The sequence below is a fragment of the Hippocampus guttulatus genome, chromosome 7 (assembly GCF_054856545.1).
Source record: "Hippocampus guttulatus isolate MCC_2025c chromosome 7, RoL_Hgut_1.0, whole genome shotgun sequence".
NCBI lineage: Eukaryota > Metazoa > Chordata > Actinopteri > Syngnathiformes > Syngnathidae > Hippocampus > Hippocampus guttulatus.
The window spans coordinates 9,881,777-9,902,980 of record NC_141267.1 but is presented as its reverse complement, the minus strand read 5'-3'; the positions used below and the strand labels follow the sequence as shown (position 1 = coordinate 9,902,980).

Below are 21,204 nucleotides of genomic sequence, written 5' to 3'. Positions count from 1 at the left end.
GTAAAGCATGTACTCTCAAAACAGGCATCATAAGATAGTTGGAGCACTTCACACATCAAACAGATATTGGGGAATGGTGAGATAAATATGGATTTAGAAATTCAAATTAGCTTCGCGAAAACGCATGTTGCAGAAATCTCATTGAGATGTCATGATTTCAAAATTACAGTACTGTAGTACAGTACGTGCTCAATGCATGGGAAGTACTGTGCTGAACTACATATTGAGAGCGCTCAGCTATTGTTTGACTACCCCCTGGTGGACAAAGTTGACATGGATAATACAAGCGACAAACATCACGTTAGTATTTCTCGCCGCTCAGTACAATTTTTCACCCTGCAATGTCTTATGTCATTCGCTATTGGTAAATCATGTAAGCTCCATCCAGCTCCTGATTCGGGAGCTTAATCTTAGTCTTTTGGGCAAAAATGCTTAATTTTAGTCATTCCTATCCTATTCGTGTTTTATTCTAGTTTTAGTTGATGAAAACTCAAAGGTTTTAGTCTAGTTTTATTCGGGGGGTACAATGACTATCTCTGGATACTCAGTGAACATACATCTCCAGGTGAATACAAAACAAAAAAAGGATATCTTAAAATAAATAATGCACTTTTAATTAACTTACTAACCACATGGCAGCCTGTCACTAAGCCTTCTGATATTTCATTCTGAGCAATTACCAAAATTACAATGGATCAGCAATGTATTTCTAAAGCATCCGTTTAGCAGCATTTAAATAATGTAACGTTTATTTTATCCTGAGAGCTGTCAAGTTTTACACTTCAATTCCATCACTGAACCTCAGAATAATTCACAGATTTCATCATCCAAATAAATAGTCTGCTTCAATTCTACATGTACTTTAATCTACTTTTAATAATCAGATTATACACAAAAGACAGACAGCCACGTTAGCTCAAACAAAAAAACTTCAGCTTCAAAACTAGTTGATTTGTGCGGAAAATTAAGATTACAATGGAATTTATTCACGACTGACGAGTAAGATTGAATGCTAGAAAATGCAGACAGTAAAATATGTTCACAGGACTAGCTGCATTTTACCTGCGGTGAGCCTTCAGATGTCACCTGAGATGCGTGGTAGTCTTTCCATCTAATTAGTGGCCACATTTACCTTTACCGCCGTCTACAACGCATTGTTCTTTTTGCTGGGTTGTACATAAATTATGTCTTTATCTTTCTTCGTTTCCAACCCTTTGACACTGCTGCCATGGTCCATCAATGGAAAGCGCGTGTCCTGAAAAAGGCATTAACCAAAAAAAAAGTTTCATTGTTGACGAAAGCACTGCTCTTGACATCATGAATAGGCCACGAATTTTCACGTCATTTAAAAAACAAAAAATTATGATTCTGTGTGTGCATTACCACTTTGCAGGGATGGAAATGGCTAGTGATGAAAAAAGTGGAAAGGGGCGTGGCCTGGACAGGGCGACCAATCACAACAAGACATCATACACGTCCAATTGCAGGGGTTTACAATCGGAAGATGGAAAGACTGATCGGGAGAGCTCGTGAAAACTCGACGATAAGGTACCTGACCCCGCCCTAAAATTTTCTCAACGGATTTAGACGATTCACAAAAACGATCAATCTAACAACAAAACAGCGGATTTCCGCGGAAAATTGCCATCCCTGAATTTGACACGGCCAGCGAAAACTCCCAAATTGACAAACCTGGCAGATTAGTCATTTGACTTTCTACTACAATTGGCGAAAAGCAACAGGTATCAAGACTGGAGCTTTCAATAATGGCAGAGATTAACACACCAAGTGAAATGAGAACAAGTTTAAAAATCACCACCGTCAAGGTTTATTCATCGAGAAGATTAGATTCTCTGATGGGGAAACAAGTCAACACACTACAAATATGTTACACAATTGAGAGGTGCAGTCATTTTCCATCTTGAACAGAGCACATCCCGACAATATCATCGCCATTACACCAAACTCTGGAGGACTGGAATCCTAACAAATGTTTTACACATTACAGTAAGACTAAAGCAAACTAAATGACAAAACGAAAATGTGGATACACGTGTAGTCCTTTACAAAACGGTAAAATAGAAATTATACAAACGGTTTAATTTATACATGTATCGGAAGGGGCAGTGGGGGGAATCTAGCCTCAGTTTTCACAGCAAACTTGTTTTGACAGATCCAGACCCATTCCGTCTTTCTCTTTTAGAATTACAAACTGAAGAGGTGGAGGGGTGCAGGCGTTTATTTCCGGACATTCAGTACTCATGTGAGTCGAAAAGTCAAATGTACCACTTTGGCACAGAGGGCGGGTAAAGTTGGAGGATTCTAAATACAAGGGCTAAAATGCCCGTTTACAGTTAAATATTTATCAATGACGCTTTCTGGAATGTCCAAAAGCTCTGAAAACTGATGAAACCAGAGTCCATTCAAAAAGTAAAAAACAAAAAAAGAAACTAACCAAAAAAAAAAGAAGATTATTTAGTCATCAAATGTAATTTTCTTCCCTTGGGGCTTGGCTCCAAATCCTCCACCACCTCGTCCACCTAAAGAGATAATAGTTAAGTCAGCACACGTTTCTATTCCTGAAACATCCTCTACAGAGGTAACTGGGAGGCAAATGACCAAAGATGATTAGTTTTGGTCAATTTTAATATTTGATAAATATACAACTTGAAGCCTAAAACTGACACTTACCTCCAAAGCCGCCACGTCCGCCACCACGTCCACCTCCACGAGGACCTCCCCTTCCTCGGCCCCCGAAGCCGCCACCACCACGGCCGCCAAAGCCGCCGCGACCTCCTCTGCCGCCACGGCCACGGCCACCAAAGCCGCCGCCGCCACGGCCACCAAAGCCGCCACCAAAGCCGCCTCCGCCGCGGCCTCCACGGAAACCACCTTCACCCTTGGGCTTGGCGTAGTCCAGGGTCACCTTGCTACCATCGATTTCACTGTCCTCCATGGCTTCCTTGGCTGCCTTGCAGTCATCCTCGTTGTCAAAGTCCACAAAGCCAAAGCTAAAGAGAAAATGGTCAGTTCACTTTATGTCAAAGACCACCAGGTTGGTTGTTGCAATCCAAAACATGTAATCGCACAAGTGGCCTTTCTCACTTTGATTTCTTGTACATAGTCTCACAAAGACGGGAAACATTTATACAAAGTAGCAGCTGTAAAAACGTACCCTTTAGAAGACCCCGTATCTCTGTCTGTGACGATCCTAGCACTCACTGAGCCATCAAATGCATCTTTGAGGGTTTGATCCGTGGTTTCCTCTGAGAGACCCTTGACAAACAAAGTCTTTGTGGGACCTGGCAAAAATGCAGTTAAAATGTTATGGATCATTTGGACATGAAACAAGACAAGCCCCAAGCTGAGGTGTGCAAGACCAGATCAGGACTTGACTATCTGAATTCATCACAGAGTTCCAGGAGATCAAGTTTTCATCATATCTGATCAGGATTGACTAGATTTTAATCAAACAGGTTATTGATCCGGTACTTCAACTGTATTTTTTGAGTTTAGAAAACCATCGACACAAAAATAGAACAATTTTTTTTAAAATTGCCTTGCGACTATAACGAATACATAAAACAATCGATCAAATTTTATTTGAACAAGTGACTATTAAACCATGTTAAAAAAAAAACCTTGATCAATAATGGCGGAACAACTTCAGTAAAGTTGGATGTACATTTTCTGTTTGTTGCGCTTGCTTGTGACTGCCCCGTCCCTCTCCAGGCATAACCACGCAAAATAAGAATAACCTAACTTTTTACTTGAGTCTAACAGTTGCACTAAGTGGAAAGTCATGCCAAGAGTGAAACACTCCTCAGATGCTATACATTCATAGCAACAGAGCTGTCGCTGTGTTGAGTACATGCTGGGTGAAAAATCGACACTGTAGTTTTAAATAATTAGTCTGTACCTGGACTTGGTACCCATTCCCATGTCTGACAAATCAAAGAATCCAAAGTGTCCTGTTTGAAGACCTACCAGAATTTCCCCTGCCTCCTTCTGGCCTACCGCTGTTCTGGCTGAACTCAAGTCGGATTGAGCGGCCTTCAATCTCTGTGTTGTTCAGTGTGTCCAAGGCTTCCTTCGCATCTTCTGCGCTGTCAAACTCTAAAAATGCAAAACTGTGGAATACAGAGAAAATGACCATGCGGGTTTCAAACGACAAAAGGTCACCACGTGTTAAACACTTTTAGCACAGCAGACATGGCCAGTAACCTCATGGGGCTGGGGGTGAGGCTGTTCAAACTGTGCACTGGCTCTGCTTCTCGTGCGAATCCATACACAATCATGGCAAGATTGTCAGGAGCTCATGAGAAGGTGCAATCAAATGGTGTGACACAGATGTTGCCAAAGGGTTTACATACCCTTTGGGTCGACCATCTCTCTGTGGGATTCTAATGGAAACTGCTTTCTCAAACGTGGACTGCAAGGCCTCTTCTGTGGCGCTGAAGGATAGATTATTCACCACTAATGTCTTGCTGGCTGCAGCTGCAAGACGCGACAATATGGACATTAGATCATTGAGTATATGCTCTTTCATCCTCTTCGTTCAACAAGTTTACAAAAGGGGAAAGCAATTTGCTCTATATTTACCTGTGACAATTGCGCCTTTTTGGCTTTTGTCTCCGACAAAGTCCAGCATAATGGACCTCCCCTGAATATCGGAACCCTGTGCCTCTTCCAGCATCTTCTCTGCTTCAGCCTCAGTTTTGAACTCTATGTAGGCGATTCTGGAAAAGACCATGAAACATTTAATGCATGCTGGGTGAATTGTATTTTTTATAGTGTCTTGAGTGAAAGCTCCCTTACCCTCTATTGGACCCATTCGGGCCAGCGGGCAACCTGACATCAACAGCATCTTCGAAAACCTCCTTTAAGTCATCAACAGTGGCACTAAAGGGAAGGTTTTTAACAAAAATGGTCCGCAAGTCCCTTTCTGAGGACAGACAAAGTCAACATTGTAAATGACGCCATTCTATTTGATGTGGTGTGCAATTGGACACCAAGGGCACCTTTCTTGCAGTCCTGGGAGTTTTCCTTGGTTCTAGCCTTATCCAGCTTAATTTCTTGACCCATAAGCTTTTTGCCATTGAGTTCCAGTGCCTTCTGCATATCCTCCTCGCATGAAAACTCGACATAGCCAAATTTCCTGTTGAAGAAAGTCATGCAAGAGACGTTTAAAAAAAAAAAAAAAAAAAAAAAAAAAGATTCCTTAGGAAGCCCAGCAGAACCACAACAGAAACAGAAGCTTATTGGTCACCAAAAAATTAACAGGAAGGTTTGCGGTTCAAACCAGCAAGTGTAAAGTGAAAGAAGCATGAGTCAAAGTACATTATATGCTATATGGATATCGAGACCGAGACCTGGATAAGTATAGTACTTAAAACTACAATTTGGACATATCAGTTGGACATTTTAATCACAGTGCATTAGAACATTTCGCTTCAGTGAAATTTTTACTACGGAACCAATTATTTACAGGGTAGAGAAGGACAGACTGGTCCCTCGAGTAAATCAGATCACCCCGGTAAAAAAATTGATTAAAAAACCCCCGATACCCAATAATATAATATATCAATGCTTAGGCCGGCCATTTCTGAGGAGCCGCACGGCAACGAGACAGATGTGAGGGAACCTGGCATGTCTGGTGTAGAACCTGCTCATCTGTTCAATTCGGATACAAAATTGAATATAAAAATAAATAACGACGCACTTAATGCACTCACAAGTACAACCGAACTCAGTTTTGCGCTCGCTTTAAGCAGATAAACGTTTTACCATGCCGGCGTCCGATAATTCATTGTGCCTCGTGTATGTGTAATACAGAAATGGCACCCGTAACTGCCTTCATTTTAATATGATGTGGTGTCAAAATACGGTGTGTTAATTGAATTTGGAACAAAATGCCTTACTTGCTTGCACCTAACCGGACATCGGCAACCTCAATGTCATTCTTGGTGAAGAATTTCTTCGCCGCATTTTTGATTTCATCAAAGTCTTTGCTTGAGTTCAGGTTGCCAATAAACAGACAGAAACCTTTAAGACAAGATATTAAATGTACTTTAGTACAGGTGACATGAGCTAATGCCAGTCATATTCACAAAAGGACATTTGATCAACAAGTTAGAACATGCATACCACCTTCATCTGACTTGGCCTTTTTGGCAGGGGGTGTGTCCTTCTTGCCATCTGCCTTCCTCTTAGCAGGAGTCACCGGGGCTTCTGTTAAGTGAAGTTGCACAGTTAAAATTCAATCTTTCAAATTTCAATTTTGATTGGGTTGGTGGTGTGTCCAATTCTGCAGACAATGACAAGTTGCATCCGACCGTGTAGGTTTATGATTTCTCTGCCAGACCTGCTGTGAAATGGGTACTTGAAAGATGGATTTATTGTGACATCTATAACATGGATCCTTCCAAATTCCCGACTGTCCAACGGCTTATTAAACGGGCGGCAATCACGGCTTAGATTAGTTGGATTTCATAACTCACCCTCATCATCATCTTCCTCCTCTTCGTCATCATCCTCCTCCTCTTCCTCATCATCTTCGTCATCGTCGTCCTCCTCCTCTGACTCCTCCTTGGCTTTTACCATGCCCGCCTTCTTTGCTTTGGCAACTGCTGGAGCTGGTGTTGTGTCCATTTCCTCTTCTGACTCTGAAACCCACAGAAAGCCACTCAGCCATGTGGACAAAATAGTAGCCAAGTGCAAACAGCATGGTAACTATATCAGATACATAGTAAGGTGACATCACTAAGAATTCAGTATTAAGTCCCTTGTTGATCATCACTTGCAAAATCCACAAACTTCTTAAAGACCCGTGCATTGATTTACCATCTTCTTCGTCGTCATCCTCCTCCTCCTCCTCCTGTTTAGCTTTCTTAGCCTTTGACTTAGCAACTTGATTTGCAGCCTTTTTGGGAGGAGGGGCCTCTTCCTCCTCCTCATCATCATCATCGTCATCATCCTCTTCCTCCTCATCATCAGAGGGCTCCTTTGCAGGTGTGGCCTTCACTTGCTTGGCAGGGGCCTTTGCAGCAGACTTAGCTGCTTTCTTGGGTGGTGGGGGCTCATCCTCAGACTCTTCATCTAGAGACAGCACACCAAATCAGCAGGTTCTCCCAAACACTATAAAGTAAGATGCAATTTTGAAAGCAGTCTTTGTGTCACAGCGATTGAGGATAGAACTGGTGGACAATAAAACACACCAGCACCGAAGACATAGCGCTGTTGTTACTATTCCTCCAAACATTACAAGCATGAGTACGGACAACCACATGCATGCCAAGAAACGGAGGGTCGGTCAATACTAAACAACCTGGCAAGACCTACCATCGTCATCGTCATCTGATTCTTCAGCCGCAGCGGGTGCAGGTTTTGCAGCTGCTTTTGCAGGGGTTTTTTTAGGGGGTGGGGCTTCCTCTTCAGACTCTGGACAGACAAATGAACTTGTTTAATTAATCCTAGTTTATTTGTCAAGTGTTTAGCACAGGAACAGGTTTGCTCATTTACTTTTGGTTGCTAATCATTACATTGTTCTTAGTGCATCGGAACTAATGCTTTCCAGAAATTAAAATTTTGAGTGTTAAATAACACGGCTCACCAGAATCATCTTCCTCATCTTCACTTTCAGCTTTCTTGGCAGCTTTGCCGTTTTTGGCATTAACCTTGGCGCCTTTGGCTGGTGTAGCTTTCTTTACCACTTTTGGTGCGGGAGTCTACAAAACATGCCAATCAGATTAATACATCTTTGTTAAATAGTAAAAAATATACATAGGAATTTGAATGGGGAAAAAAAACATACACCCTCCTCTTCGCTGTCCTCTTCACTTGATTCATCATCCACTTCCTTGGGAGGCGGAGGGGCTTTTTTCTTCTGGTTTGCTTGTTTACTTGCTGCCTAAAATGGGATGGAAATCTGAATTAATCGAATCAGTTTATCATTTCACGGCAATTACTAAAGGCCTCATGTGCAGTGGGGTGGTATGTTGTAATATCTTTATTAGAATTCTGAGAAATTCTATAAAAATAGAAATTCTAAAAAATACGAAATTCCGTATTGTATAGCATGCCTACATTCAATAAATTATTGTCTAATGCATCAAGTGTGGAGGTCAAGTTGGGAGACGTAATGTGGGCGACGTGTGTTCTGCCTCGTGTTTGACTGTGGGGGAGGCGCGAAACCCACGTGGATCGCTGCTGCTCTGCGTGTTAGCATATAAGCTAATGTTAAACTATAAAGACAAACAACGCTGGGGGAATTTGTTACGTTATCTACGAAAAAGGCGATACAACAAAGCAAGATAAAGAAATTACCTCGCAACGCGTAACATCAGAGTCGAACAATCGTTATTTAAAACAACAGCGAACCTTCGTGCAAATGCCGTCCTGAAACATTTTCCACAAAGCGACATTTTGTGCGCCGTTTGACTGTAGCGATACAAATCCGGCAGTAAATGGAGATCATCTCTGCGACGAAATTGCAGGATCAAGGCGAGAACGCGCACGAATGCCATCTTGAGTGGCTAACCGTTAGCGGGCCGCGCTAGCTACCAACAGCGAGGCAACATGGCCGCTCTAAATCCAGGAAGATGTTCACATTTTTCTGCCAAAATATATTACGTTTGCTCACTTCAAATCTGGCATTCGACGGACGCTTAATTTAATAAAGCATTTAATGGCAGGGTTAGGACGTCATTCCCAGCAGATTATAATCGCATTTCTTAAAAGCGCAACAACCACGACATGCAGGCCTCATGCGCGGAAACGATCTTCTAACAACGGGAAATGCTAAACACTGTTTTTTTACAACAAAATACGTATTTGCTAATCTTACCTTCGCTAACTTCACCATTGTGCGAGCGGCGTGTTTCAATGAATTGGACGTTGAAAAGAAGCAGACAAATTACTACTGCATGCACGTGGTGGTGCCTATTCGAATGGGGTACTGGACAGGAAAGACAGAGAAGAGGACGCGCTTCTTGCTCTCTAGCTGAGCGCGTTCACGAGAGGCCCTGCCACGTGACTGTGTCGTCCAATTGCACAGGAGCTCTTTTTATCGTGCCCGCGCCTTGCCTGCACGGAGAAATCAAACAGTTGTTTGTTTCAACGACCTTCAGAAAATACAACTGTTTGTTTTGTAGGACATTTAAATAATACGAATTCGATTAGTGGTTGTTGTAAAAGTGAATGGTTGGAAATTCATCGTTTGCATAAGTAAGGTAGCCAATTTGTTGAATTTCCTTCACACCGCACTTCGCATATGGCCATGCAGGAGGCAAACTGTATGCTTCCGAAATGCATCTGTCCTGAACCACGTGGTTTAAATATAGCACGTGAAACTTGGTTCAGTCTGTGCCACCGGCTACTGTTGCACTGAAAAACCATTCAACCCGTATTTGTAAATTGCCTTTACAGACCCTTAAAAAGTGACAGTTTACAATTAGTTTTAGATTGGAGCTATTGGGATTGTTCTTGATTTGATGTTTGATTGCAAAACACTGCTTGTAAACCTTTCAAATGCACATTTAAATTGGCACAAAATAATTTTGATTGCAATTATAGCCGTGCATAATAATAATATTGACTTGATTGAGGCAATGGCTTCATTACATTGCTTCATAGTTTCTATGGCAAAACAAGCAGGTTTTAAAATGATAATTTCATTCCTGGGTATTCTGAGATTGACCATGATTCACCTGGACTGAAATTTAAGGACATTAAATATGGGATGATACAGCAAAACAGGAAGAAGAAAATATTGCTCTCGGAGGTGATGATCATAATGGCAAGACTATTTACTTATAAGTGTGCCCCATGCATTTGAGAAAATAGCAGACAATTTACTGCAAGGCCCCTTTATTAATAATAATTTAAAAAACACTTATTCAAAAAAACAAAAAATCTCATACTGAGCACATATTCACCATAAATCAAATTGTGCATAATAAGACCATTATATTGTTTATTAACTACATTTAGAAATAATGGATAACATTCAATAAAATTAAGAAATAATAAAAAACTACTATAAAGATAACCAGAAAATAAAATCTTCATATTATATTCATAATCCTCAGTTAAACATGGTCTTTCTCCTTATGTACAGTATGTGTTTGACATTTTATAGGATATTTAGCCTTGAATATCATTTACATTCATAACTTAAAAGTCACACTAATTTACCACATTTTTTTTCTTCTGGGAAGTGTACTGTTATTATTATCAGTTAGGTTGTTATGGAGAGAAAACAAGCCCCCCCCCCCACCCCCAGATGGTACACAAACAGCATGTTTAAGTAATTAACCTTAAAAACCACACTGAGGCAGCATTGCGTTATACATCTCTCATCTCTTGATCTCTGTGCACATTGCAGAGTGGATATCCACATCCTCTCAACATCCATCAATGAATTTTCTGTCAAGAGTTCGAGCCTATCCCTGATGACTTACGGGCAAAAGGCAGAGTACAACCTGGACCAGTTACCAGTCAATCACAATCATACACTGTACAGACAAACAACTATACAGCCTCTACACTACATACTATGTTTTTGAAAAATGGGAGACGACGGGCTGCGCTCCGCCTTACTCCTAGGTAAATTGTGTAAATTCCGCAAGGCCATTTTTTAGCGTGACATCCAGTGGGCCAGTTGGTAGAGCTGATGACCAATTTCATTAGACTCTCACTCGGACAGGCTATGAAATGTAACTGGTGTCTTATGTTTTTCTCAGATTCAATGGAGGACCACTTTATTTCACATTATGGCTTTATAGAGCATCATTTACACTACTACTGTACTATAGACTGTTTTACATGATAGGAAAGTGCCTGAAGCATGTCTAAATTAATTGGATCTACAATAATCCGTGTAAATGTGTCAGTTTTCAAGGTGTTACATTATTTGTTGGTTACTGAGCTCATCTAAAACTTAAGGTGTAATATTGTATGTTGATGCCAAAAGGTAAGCATGCACAGCTGATTCATCCTTCTTTGCCGGTTTTATTATTCTCTCTGGCTTCATACTCACACTCCTCCAGGACCTTTATCTTTGCAGTAGAAGTAACAATTTGAGTTTCACTTTCAAGCTGCTCCTTCCTTGCCTTTAACTTCTATTCTTCCATATTCAGAGCTTGTTTCTCCTTTAAATTCTCTGCTTTTGCAATCAGAGAAGCTCTTTCTGCTTGTTCCTTATGTCGTGCAGATCATGATGATGATGAAGTCAAACCACTGCTGCAGGACCCGACCCTGACTGTGCATGATCCTGTTGCTCGTCCTGTCGAAGATACACTGTCCGTCGGATCCCACGTCGTCCTTTTGCCGTCTTGTAATAATAGTCCCCTTTTCAGTTTTTCTTCTGAAAGTGCTAAAATTCAAATTTTTTTTGGCTGACACCGAAATGCCCGATCAGTTTCTTTCTCTTCTTCTGATAACAGTTGTAGAACGTTCTCATTTGACTGGACAAAGACGTTGAGTTTAGAAAACTCACTAAAAGGTTCATCAACGGTATCAGGGATTTCATTATTTGTCATCAAGGCATTTATTTTATTCGTTTTGTAGTCATCAGATGATTTTTTTTTTTTTGCTTCAAAAAGTCGTCCAGGCCTTTTTCAGTGTGATTTGTCTCTCTCCTCTGACCATTATTGGTACTGCACACCCCCTCGCTTATTTCTTGCGTGTCTTAATTAATAAGAGTCCAAATAAAGTAGACCCCAACACAAAGCATGCATTGCTTTCTTAAGTACCTTCTAATGAAGACCACCACAAACTCGTCTTTTTTCTCTTCTTTTGGCTTATGTACACAAGTTACCAATTCATAGTTTGTTTCCTGAAGATCCATCGCGGATGCCTTGAGTTCGTCTCAGCTTGTCGTTCTTTCTGTGAGCGAGGTCCTTTTACTTAATGTAACCTTTAGTTAACCTTTAGTTACTTGGTTTCTGTGAGGCTATGATACAGAATGACCTCTCAGCCATGTTGTTTGCCTGCTATGGTGTGAAAGTAACTATCGACATTGACTGTAAGAATTGAATGTTCTGTACTACAAACAGGTCCTCTAACAGTTTGCATTCAGGTTAATTGTAATTTTCCTTGAATATGCAGACGTATTATTGCAAGTGGGGAAGTGGGGAAGCCATGAGGGTGGCCAGAGAGTGACCAGGGGTGGCCATGGCCATCATGTAGCTCCTCCAATGGCCATAAATGACTTATCAGAACCATGGTCATCAAAGCTGTGGAAATGCAAGGCAGCATTTCCCAACCTTTATTGAGCCAAGGCACGCATTTTACATGAGAAAAACTTCAAGGCACACTACCAAGCAAAAAAGGTCACACAAATATGACAGCTAACATTTGATGGAAATGCCTCCATTTACTCACAAACTGACTTTGTGTTAGAGGAATCTATGAGCAAAATTGTATCATGTTTAAAGTTTCATTTAATCTGGACACATCTAAACGTTTGGGTGCGTATTCAGCACCCCCAAATTCCTGTGCACAAAGCCAGAGGGCTGTTGAAGTCCACAATTAGCACGTCAATACAGGTGGGCGATCACGGGGGAGAGGGCGAAACTCGGTCACAAAAGGGGAATGAATAATTCGGGAACAGCGGTTGAGCAACAAAAGACGAGTTGAGAACACCCGTCGCGCCCAGGCGACATTGACCATCCGCAAAGTCTACAACATGCTAATTCGATGTAGACCAGCCAGAAAAGGCGCCAATGTACTGGTGGTTCAAGTTTGAAAAACAGGTAACCAATCACTACCGAGGAGCCGGACCGGGGGTGCGGCATGCAAACATCGGGGGCAGTGTTTTTCTTGTATTTTGCATATGTTACAATAAAATGTCGAACTCGCGGTGGCGGGACTTTGAGTGTGATCGCGGAGCAACTAACCGTCGTTCGCTCTCAGAGATCCGCTTCCGCCGATATTGAAGACAATTTTCCTGTGTGCCGAGTCGTTTCTTTAACTTTGTCCGAGAAAATCTCTGACACTTTGTCAGTGTGAAATGTGGGGAACTTTAGTTGAGCACAAACATGATACTCACAAAAAGCCATGACTTCTCAGTTGTATCAATGGCAACTGGTGGGCACACAGTTTTATTGAACCCTCTGCCATCTGGCAGAAGAGCATTTAAATGTCCGGCCTGTCACTACACTTAACATCCCTCCATCCATCCATTTTCTGATCCGCTTATCCTCACAAAGGTCGCGGACCATGCTGGAGCCTATCCCAGCTGTCTTTAGGCAGTAGGCGGAGGACACCCTGAATCGGTTGCCAGCCAATCGTAGGGCACACAGAGATGAACAAACATCCGCGCTCACACTCACATCTAGAGACAATTTAGAGTCTTCCATTAACCTGGCATGCATGTTTTTGGAATGTGGGAGGAAACTGGAGTACCCGGAGAAAACCCATGCAGGCACAGGGAGAGAACATGCGAACTCCACACAGGAAGGCCAGAGCCCGAATCTGGACCCTGCACCTCAGCACGACGAGGCCAATGTGCTAACCAGTCGACTACCGGGCCGGCCATGCCTAACATTAAAGGCATAAATAGATGAATGAAGGTACAATATATAATAATTTAGAGACAAATTAAGAAGGGAATTTAGATAATTTGCTCCTCCCCTGATAATCTCTCATGGCACACTTGTGTGCAATGCTGTCATGGTGGGTGAAGGCTGATAATACATGGCTGGATTCAGAAATGTCTATTTTTTACTGCAGTAAGTCAGCACACATTTTCTCCTACATGGAAACCAACTGATATATCAATTACCAAGCTTGTACTCCATTCATGAAAACAAGAGCCTGAGAAGACACACATGAGTCCACATGGAATATTCTTTTTTTTTTAATCTTTTTTTTTTAAACAATCAGAACTATTTGAGACAAAATAAAAAGTTACAAACAGAATCAACCTGCAGTTTGCATCCTTTTTCAAACTGTTACATAAATAAAACTCATTTATAAATAGCTCTTTTTATAAACATATAAATAGTCTTAACATAAATACATTTTTGTAAGGAGAAGATGAAGTGCATGAATGTACAGCAGCAACAATTATACAGCTTTGCGGTTTGTAGTTTTTACACCATTGTCTAGACATTTTGTCTGGTATATATCTCTCTATATACAGGTACCTGCATATTTATTAGATATATTTATATGAGGCTTTTTCTAGTATTGTCATCTCAGTCTCTTTTTATGCTGGTCGTGATGACTTTTGTACCGAAAATCTGTTGAGTTTTTTTTCCCCTTCAGGTGAGAATAAAATGCTATTCTTCAAACCCATCCTTCAGAGATCTAGAGAAAAGAGAAGAGGATAGAAATTATTAGTGGTGTTAACTTATTTGATGTATTCATTCATTGTGACACATTATGCAGTCACTAAATACTACTGAGATGTGCTTTCATTTTTCCATTTCGTCTGAGGAGAACACACACAGACTGACAAATACAATGCATTTGCAATACATGGGAGGAAGAATGGCTGCGAGTGGATCAAATAGACACACTTCCCATTTCATGACAATGACGACTTACTGTACATGTGAGTCATTTACTGTAGTCATGATAGATTTACGCACTTCCGCAATAATGACGTATAATAAGTCACGTTCCTATCAGGAAATGCCAACATTGCTGCAACCGCCATCTTTCTACTACATTCACTGCATAATGGTGATGGGCACATTGGTAACAGCGTCACTTCTTGTCAGAAAACATCCTGGATTACATCCCACATTTCACTTCAAAAGACCCTTTCATGAGTAGAACAGTAGTTGCCATTTTAGGTGCCAAGCAACAAAAGCTTGAATCACTGCTTCAGCAACAGTCAACATACACATCAGAAATGAGATGGTTATGATGTGTTTTGACATCACGGGAACCCAAACACAGAGTTTGGGTTGAATAGAATTACAGTATTATGTGGCTGATCTGTAGTATTCATGTACCCCTTGGGACTTATTATTAGAGCCCACAGGAACTGCTTTCGTTCGACCAGTGGGATGCATACTGTACGTGCTATACTCTTCAAAAGTGCAACAGCGAAGAGATGTTGCTCTAAGGCAGGGGTGTCAAACTCATTTCACGTTGTGGGCCACATACGGCCTCGGTAGATCTCAAGTGGGCCGGGCCATTAAAATTATACCATACTCTGCTATAAATAACCAAAATAATATGTCTTTCCTTTGTTTTGGTCTAAAGAAGCACAAGAACATTAGGAAAATGTTGAAATTTGATGAACATATCTTTTACAAAACATTTCATGAAGCACCTTAGATTTCCTTAGAAAAATGTGAAATTTACTTTTATCATTCACATATATGCATTGCAACTGATCCCACTGATTGTACCAAGACACAAACCTTTATCAAGTAATTGGTATTGAAAAATATAGTAATGCATTTTAAGATTAAATGAGATTGATAAAGAAAGGAATTTTGAAACCATTTACACATGTGCATATGAAATCTAAATGTAATCCCTGCTTACACCTTAGAAACTAAGAAGAGTGCTATTAAATGTGTAAAAAATGAAGTAATCACATGTCCTTGATATCGTCTGCTGTGTTGGGTCTGTCTCAGTGACAGACTGAGACTGCTGTTGTCTTCTTCTCTGATCAAAACAGTGAGGGGACACATTCTGTGTCTTTTATGCATTTTTTTCACTTTTAAATGATCCTGCGGGCCTGATCGAACCTCCTTGGGGGCCGGTTCCGGCCCACGGGCCGTATGTTTGACACATCTGCTTTAAGGGATTGTTTGGAGAGGCTTATTTTTCTGCAACTAATTGGCTGCAACCCACTGAACACATTCTGTTCAGATGTTCTCTCTCACTCCATACACCCCCGCAAACCCCTACACACACCTTGTCCTTTATTTTCTCACTTTTAAATTCAATCTATATAATATATACGGTAGTACTTCCAAGTGCAAGGGCTCTAAAGGGAAACGTGTGGTCTACACTCACCGTCAAAAAGCTGTGATCCAATACTAGCAGCCCATACCACTGATGGTCCCTATCCGATCCATCTTATGTCCGAAACAGCCACTCCGCGCCGTGGAGCCCGCCTTCTTGCTTCCAGATTTGTGCTTCTTCGGTGCGGGCTGGTCGTTGAGGAGCCGAGCCCACATCCCTCTCCGGGTATCCATGCGTAAATCTCGCAGCAAGCGCATCCGAGCGCGCACAGCATCTACCCGCCTGTCTCGCTCCTCTGACTCCAAAAGGTCCGTCAGCTCGTCCCCCAGAAAACTTCGGAGGGACTGAAACACATACATCAGAAACCTGTTATTAGTGACGTCATCAGAAAGGGCTCGTTTTGGAGAACGTTTGCATCGCAACGTTGAATGAGAAATTTAAAGTTGATGCAATGTGCATATAACCGAATGACGCAAATACACGAAGAAATAATTTTTTCACCCATTAAGTTGAGAGTATGCGAGCCAAGTACATTTACTTCAGCTGGTCTGTGTGGATAGCCAATAGGTTATATTAATTCGAAGGCAGTTAGTTCTAGGAGCTTGAAAAGGGGAACACATAGAATCGAATGATTTCTGCTAACTAGGCTGATTGAAAGTTCTGGTTCGTGCATAATGGTAATTTCCCAAACAAATGGCATCAAATCACTTGTATGTTGCATATCATCAAGTTTGGCAGCAGGTAAACAACCAGGATAGACAATAGCTTCTTGAGTAAAGGCAAAAAAAAAAAAAAAAAACGAATTGTAGCGCCTTGATAAAAATGTCTAACATGACTAAAACGCAGAAATCTGACTTGAAATCATCAGTGAGTAGATTCCTCCGCCGCAGCATCAGTTCTCAATGAACCATTGATTAAATTACCTCCTGCTGCGCCTCAGATAAAGGTTTTGCGCGCATCCTCCCCGAAAGCAGCGTGACCATAAGTCCACAAGCTACCAAGTAGGACAAGTTCATCTTCAAAATTCTACTCTAAGGGGGGGATTCCTCTGGTCAGAGCGCAACAAGAGGATGGGCGTACGTAGTACGGAAGCCAATAAAAGCTTCGGATTCGTCCTGTAGTCCAAAGCTCCTCAAGTGCTCATCTGGTTGTGTGTATGAACCCATAGAGCACTTTATAGCCAGCCCACGGTGATGTCATGACAACCTGCGTAATGGTCGCCTTCCTCGCCAATTCCCTGTTTTCTCTACCTGCCCCTGAGTACGTCATGCCAAGGATTAATTGAATGATACAAGCTCCGGTCATCGGGGCTTTGGAGGAAATGGGATAGACTTTGATCTATAAATATGCATACATTTGTTTTAAACCCCACTTTGAAACTCTGGCTGGGATGCAGCATCGGAAACTGAAGGTGCAAGGATTTCAAAGGCTGAGAATTGCCGAAGCAAATTTGGTGCGAGAATGACAGCAGATCTGAAAATCCTGGGCACAAGTTCATGTTTCCTCTCTAAGTGGAGATAAAAAAATGTGATCATTTGTGTGCATATCCCACTTCTGACCTTCAACCAACCTCGCAAATAGACGTTAATTCAGCATGCAACTAAAGCTAATTAGTGTGAAATTAAGACATATCGACGATTACAGCACGACCTTGTAATCGTGCTTTTAAAAATACTCCTCTCATGATGATGATTATTTGTCAAAGAGTTTTCATGTTGAAACTATGACCATTTCAAGCAGGCTATAAAGTTATGGTCAAGGCTGTCTGTCCCTGTATTGCATTTTATGTACGTTGTATGAATGCAAATATAAACATAGCTTTTGAAATACTCAAAAAAATAACAAGGAGTTGGGACGTTTTACAAACACGACATGTAAAATTAGGCAGTCGATAAACATCACTGACGATGATCACTGGGGAAGCTTTTTGTGTCTGTAAGGTACAAGCAGCACCGTCTGTTTTGTGACACAAAGGGGCAGTGTTTGCTGTGCCGAAAAGGGAATTGCGCTCAGTGCAAATTGAATGGATCGATCCCATCCAACGTGAAAGTGATTAATAGCAGCATGTGGGAATATGAAAACGGTTAGTAAGTTTGACGTGTACAAAAGTGATTCGACCCTCAACCTGCCTTTAAAAGTCATTTGAAATCCAACAAGACTGTTTTATTTTTTGTCATGTCCATGTACCGATATACAAAATGTGACCTCTGCTTTTAACCTAATCGTGAACACAGACATGAGTCAGAAAGTGGAGCAGTCGGGAGCTTTCCAGCTGCTGGAGAGCACCTAGGGTATTTTGGTGGCTTGCTCAGAACTTTTATCCATCACAATATTCCCACAAATAAATGTTGGAGTTGTTGAGTTGACTTTTCTGCGGGAGACAGCAACCAGACACTGTAACAACTGACCCTGTGCATAAACGTTTCATGAACTGGGAAAACCCTATTATGTGGGACTGAATCAGTCACTATGTTGCACAAACCACACAGTTACGGATATGAAAACATTGCTTAATTTTACTGTGAATCATTGTGTAACAGATATTAAAACTGTATAGTCCAAAGTGCAGGAGGCTTCCAGTATGAGATGTTAAACAACCTATCAGAAGTGAATTAAAGTGTAAAGTTTACTGAGCGCGTAGGCTCAATTTCCGTGCCCTTTTAGTTCACACAGAGACATGCATGTGCACATGCACTGGAAAGAGTTAATGCAATATCACCAGTTTTAGTCTCCAATAACATGACAACGGACTACTTTGTAGAATAAGCGCCAGACAAAATAGAAAACGTAGAGGTACATACATACATAGAGGTAGAAACTTTCGCTGGATGAACACTGGATGGTTTATGTGACACAACTGATACATACAGTTATATGTTTTTGTTTTTCTTTCAAATATGATACTGTCAAGGTACACAGTCTGTTCAAGAAGGAAAATGACTGCAAGTAGTAGTAATGCTGAGGTTGCCTTGACTAAAACCAGTGAGGGAAAGAGTCAGGGAAGCACAGTGGTCGACTGGTTAGCATGTCCGCCTCACAGTGCAGAGGTCGCGGTTTCGAATCCGGTCCCGGCCATCCCGTGTGGAGTTTGGATGTTCTCGCCCTGTCTTTCCAAAAACATGCATGATAGGTTAATTGAACACTCAAAATTGTCCCAATTCAATTATTGTGAGTGTGAATGGTTGTTTGTCTGTGTGTGCCCAGCGATTGGCTGGAAACCAGTTCAGGGTGTACCGACCGCCCCTGCTGACACCTGGGATAGGCTCCAGCACTCCCCGCAACCCTCGTGAGGATAAGCGATTCAGATAATGGATGGATGGAAGGAAAGAATCAGTCCAGGCCAACTAAAAAAGGTGCCCCAAGATGTGGATCCAGTGGATACATCCATCCAAAACAAGCCCAACCCAATGATTTTATTTATAGCCTCCAAACTCATCTGCAATTTACATACGTTGACAGAAAAATAAAAATTATCATGCCGGAGCAAGTCTAGTTTAGCGTAGTGTGAATTTGGTGTGTCACTAGGCGCCGTTTTATATTACCCCCCGCCCCCATCCCCACCCATTTGCCAATTTGATGAACAACTAGACAGAATTTTAGGCTACCTAAAAGGCATAAATGGTAGTGCAGGTGGTGTAATGTGGTCTTGGTGTATTTGATCGAAGCACAGGGAGACAGAGTAGATGCTTGCAGATGTGTGTGGTGGATGTCATCATATTTCATTCATAAATATGATAATAGCGTGGGACAATCTCTGAATTATTGTGAATTTATAGAACAATTCTAATCATCATCTTCAAACTATTTTGATTGCACCACTATGACCACACGGCACAATTAGTGGCAGGTGGGGGAATCACACACGGATGCACGGTCGTGGGGTGGAAGGCGGTCCGACTACATCATCCAGAAGGGGTGATGTACGCGCCAATCTCATGCACGGACACCAGCGAGTCTATTTCTGTTCCTGTAATTTCAAGCACCATCTGCCTTTCGACCAACCTTATTTTAATGCAAATGAAGGGTGCAAGCTACGACTGGCCAGGACTCAGCTAAGTTTTATCCTACAACCGCGCAAATGCATTGTTATACCCAATTCTACCAGTGCAAACTCTGGTAAAATACCAAAAGAAAGAAAACTCCAGTTTAGCGCACAGTTTAAACGGCACTGCGCCAGACTTAAGCTCAGCACAAAATAGGGCCCTGTGTGTGTGTGTGTGTGTGTGTGTGTGTGTGTGTGTGTGTGTGTGTGTGTACGTGTTTTTGTGTGTGTGTGTGCGAATGGATGAAGGAGAGGCATTACATTTGTACACCTTGTAGGTTGTCGCTTTCGGTCCATTTAATCACATCTGACACATCAAATATGTTGACATAGCACAGCAATGCGTTAACCCGCTCAATGTGCCATGAACATGTATGTAGACAAAATTACAATCAGTTTTTAGTGGTATACAGTAATCTTATACCTGTCACCATAAGCATTTGCCTCTATTGCTTATACCTGTACTGCTTATCTTGTTAAGGTTGCAAGGAGCTATAATCAAAGAAAAGCATTAGAGGCAAAAATATGTGGCTTACATGGTGTAGAAAGCACTTAACTTAGTGATGGTCTGGCAAGAACTAAACAACAACAGGGAACGAAATAAACGGAAGATTTATTACAATGCTATGAACAGGTGTGCATCACACAAGAGAAAGGGAAGAGCTGATTGCAGGAGACACACAAGGAGAGGCTGTCAAGAGAATAAATGACAAGCCACGGGCGATACGAGTAAGGCAGAATGGCAGAAGGGGTCCTGGAGGAAGGCGCTACAAACAGAGTGCTAGGCTAGAAACAGGCTGTTCTGGGGCCCATCAACATAGCAGGAACAAAGGGCTTGACAGGGCCTGTCAAAGCGGCTGCTCAGATGCAGGCAACATGGGTCTCTTAAAGGTTCTGGTGAGGGTCTGGCATGTCGACCATTAGCAGCTTGGCTGGGCTGCTCAAGAGGATAACTGGGATGCCAATGTGGAGCTGGGCTGCCGGAGCAAACGAGTCTTGTTGTTGCTGTAGGATGTGCATCGCTGGAGCACCACGGTTTGATTGCAAGTGCAGGTCTCGCTGGAACTGAGAAGGACTGGAACAGCTGTGACCACCCAGCTGGGACAGGAAATAACTTGAAATTCTGCTGCTCCTGCTGCCCTAATACTGAACTAAGGAGGACTGGCACGGCCTGGAGTCAGAATTGGGGGCTTCAGCTACTAAAGAAGCAGAACTGCGGGTATGGGGGG

At 41.8% G+C, this 21,204-nt stretch overlaps 2 protein-coding genes and 1 non-coding gene across 3 annotated transcripts; all 3 read right to left on the bottom strand.

Moving 5' to 3' along the window:
- Positions 1-1,804: 1,804 nt before the first annotated feature.
- Positions 1,805-8,996, bottom strand: nucleolin (nucleolin multifunctional protein). The gene is made up of 16 exons (XM_086115837.1): positions 8,846-8,996; positions 7,814-7,909; positions 7,613-7,727; positions 7,342-7,440; positions 6,844-7,098; positions 6,501-6,665; positions 6,151-6,231; positions 5,922-6,045; positions 5,022-5,158; positions 4,819-4,945; positions 4,603-4,739; positions 4,374-4,497; positions 3,988-4,130; positions 3,176-3,302; positions 2,692-3,011; positions 1,805-2,540 (listed from the first exon to the last, which is right to left on the bottom strand). The coding sequence occupies exons 1-16, from the start codon at positions 8,861-8,863 to the stop codon at positions 2,476-2,478; spliced, it is 2,133 nt and encodes a 710-aa protein (XP_085971963.1). The 5' UTR covers positions 8,864-8,996; the 3' UTR covers positions 1,805-2,475.
- LOC147202200 (small nucleolar RNA SNORA57) lies at positions 7,171-7,307 on the bottom strand. Its single transcript, XR_015101519.1, has one exon. It is a non-coding gene; the product is annotated as a small nucleolar RNA SNORA57 (small nucleolar RNA).
- Positions 8,997-13,899: 4,903 nt separating the features above from the next.
- nppc (natriuretic peptide C) lies at positions 13,900-17,064 on the bottom strand. Its single transcript, XM_086115930.1, has 3 exons — positions 16,857-17,064; positions 15,985-16,277; positions 13,900-14,313 (listed from the first exon to the last, which is right to left on the bottom strand). The coding sequence occupies exons 1-2, from the start codon at positions 16,947-16,949 to the stop codon at positions 16,008-16,010; spliced, it is 363 nt and encodes a 120-aa protein (XP_085972056.1). The 5' UTR covers positions 16,950-17,064; the 3' UTR covers positions 13,900-14,313; positions 15,985-16,007.
- Between the last annotated feature and the right edge of the window lie 4,140 nt (positions 17,065-21,204).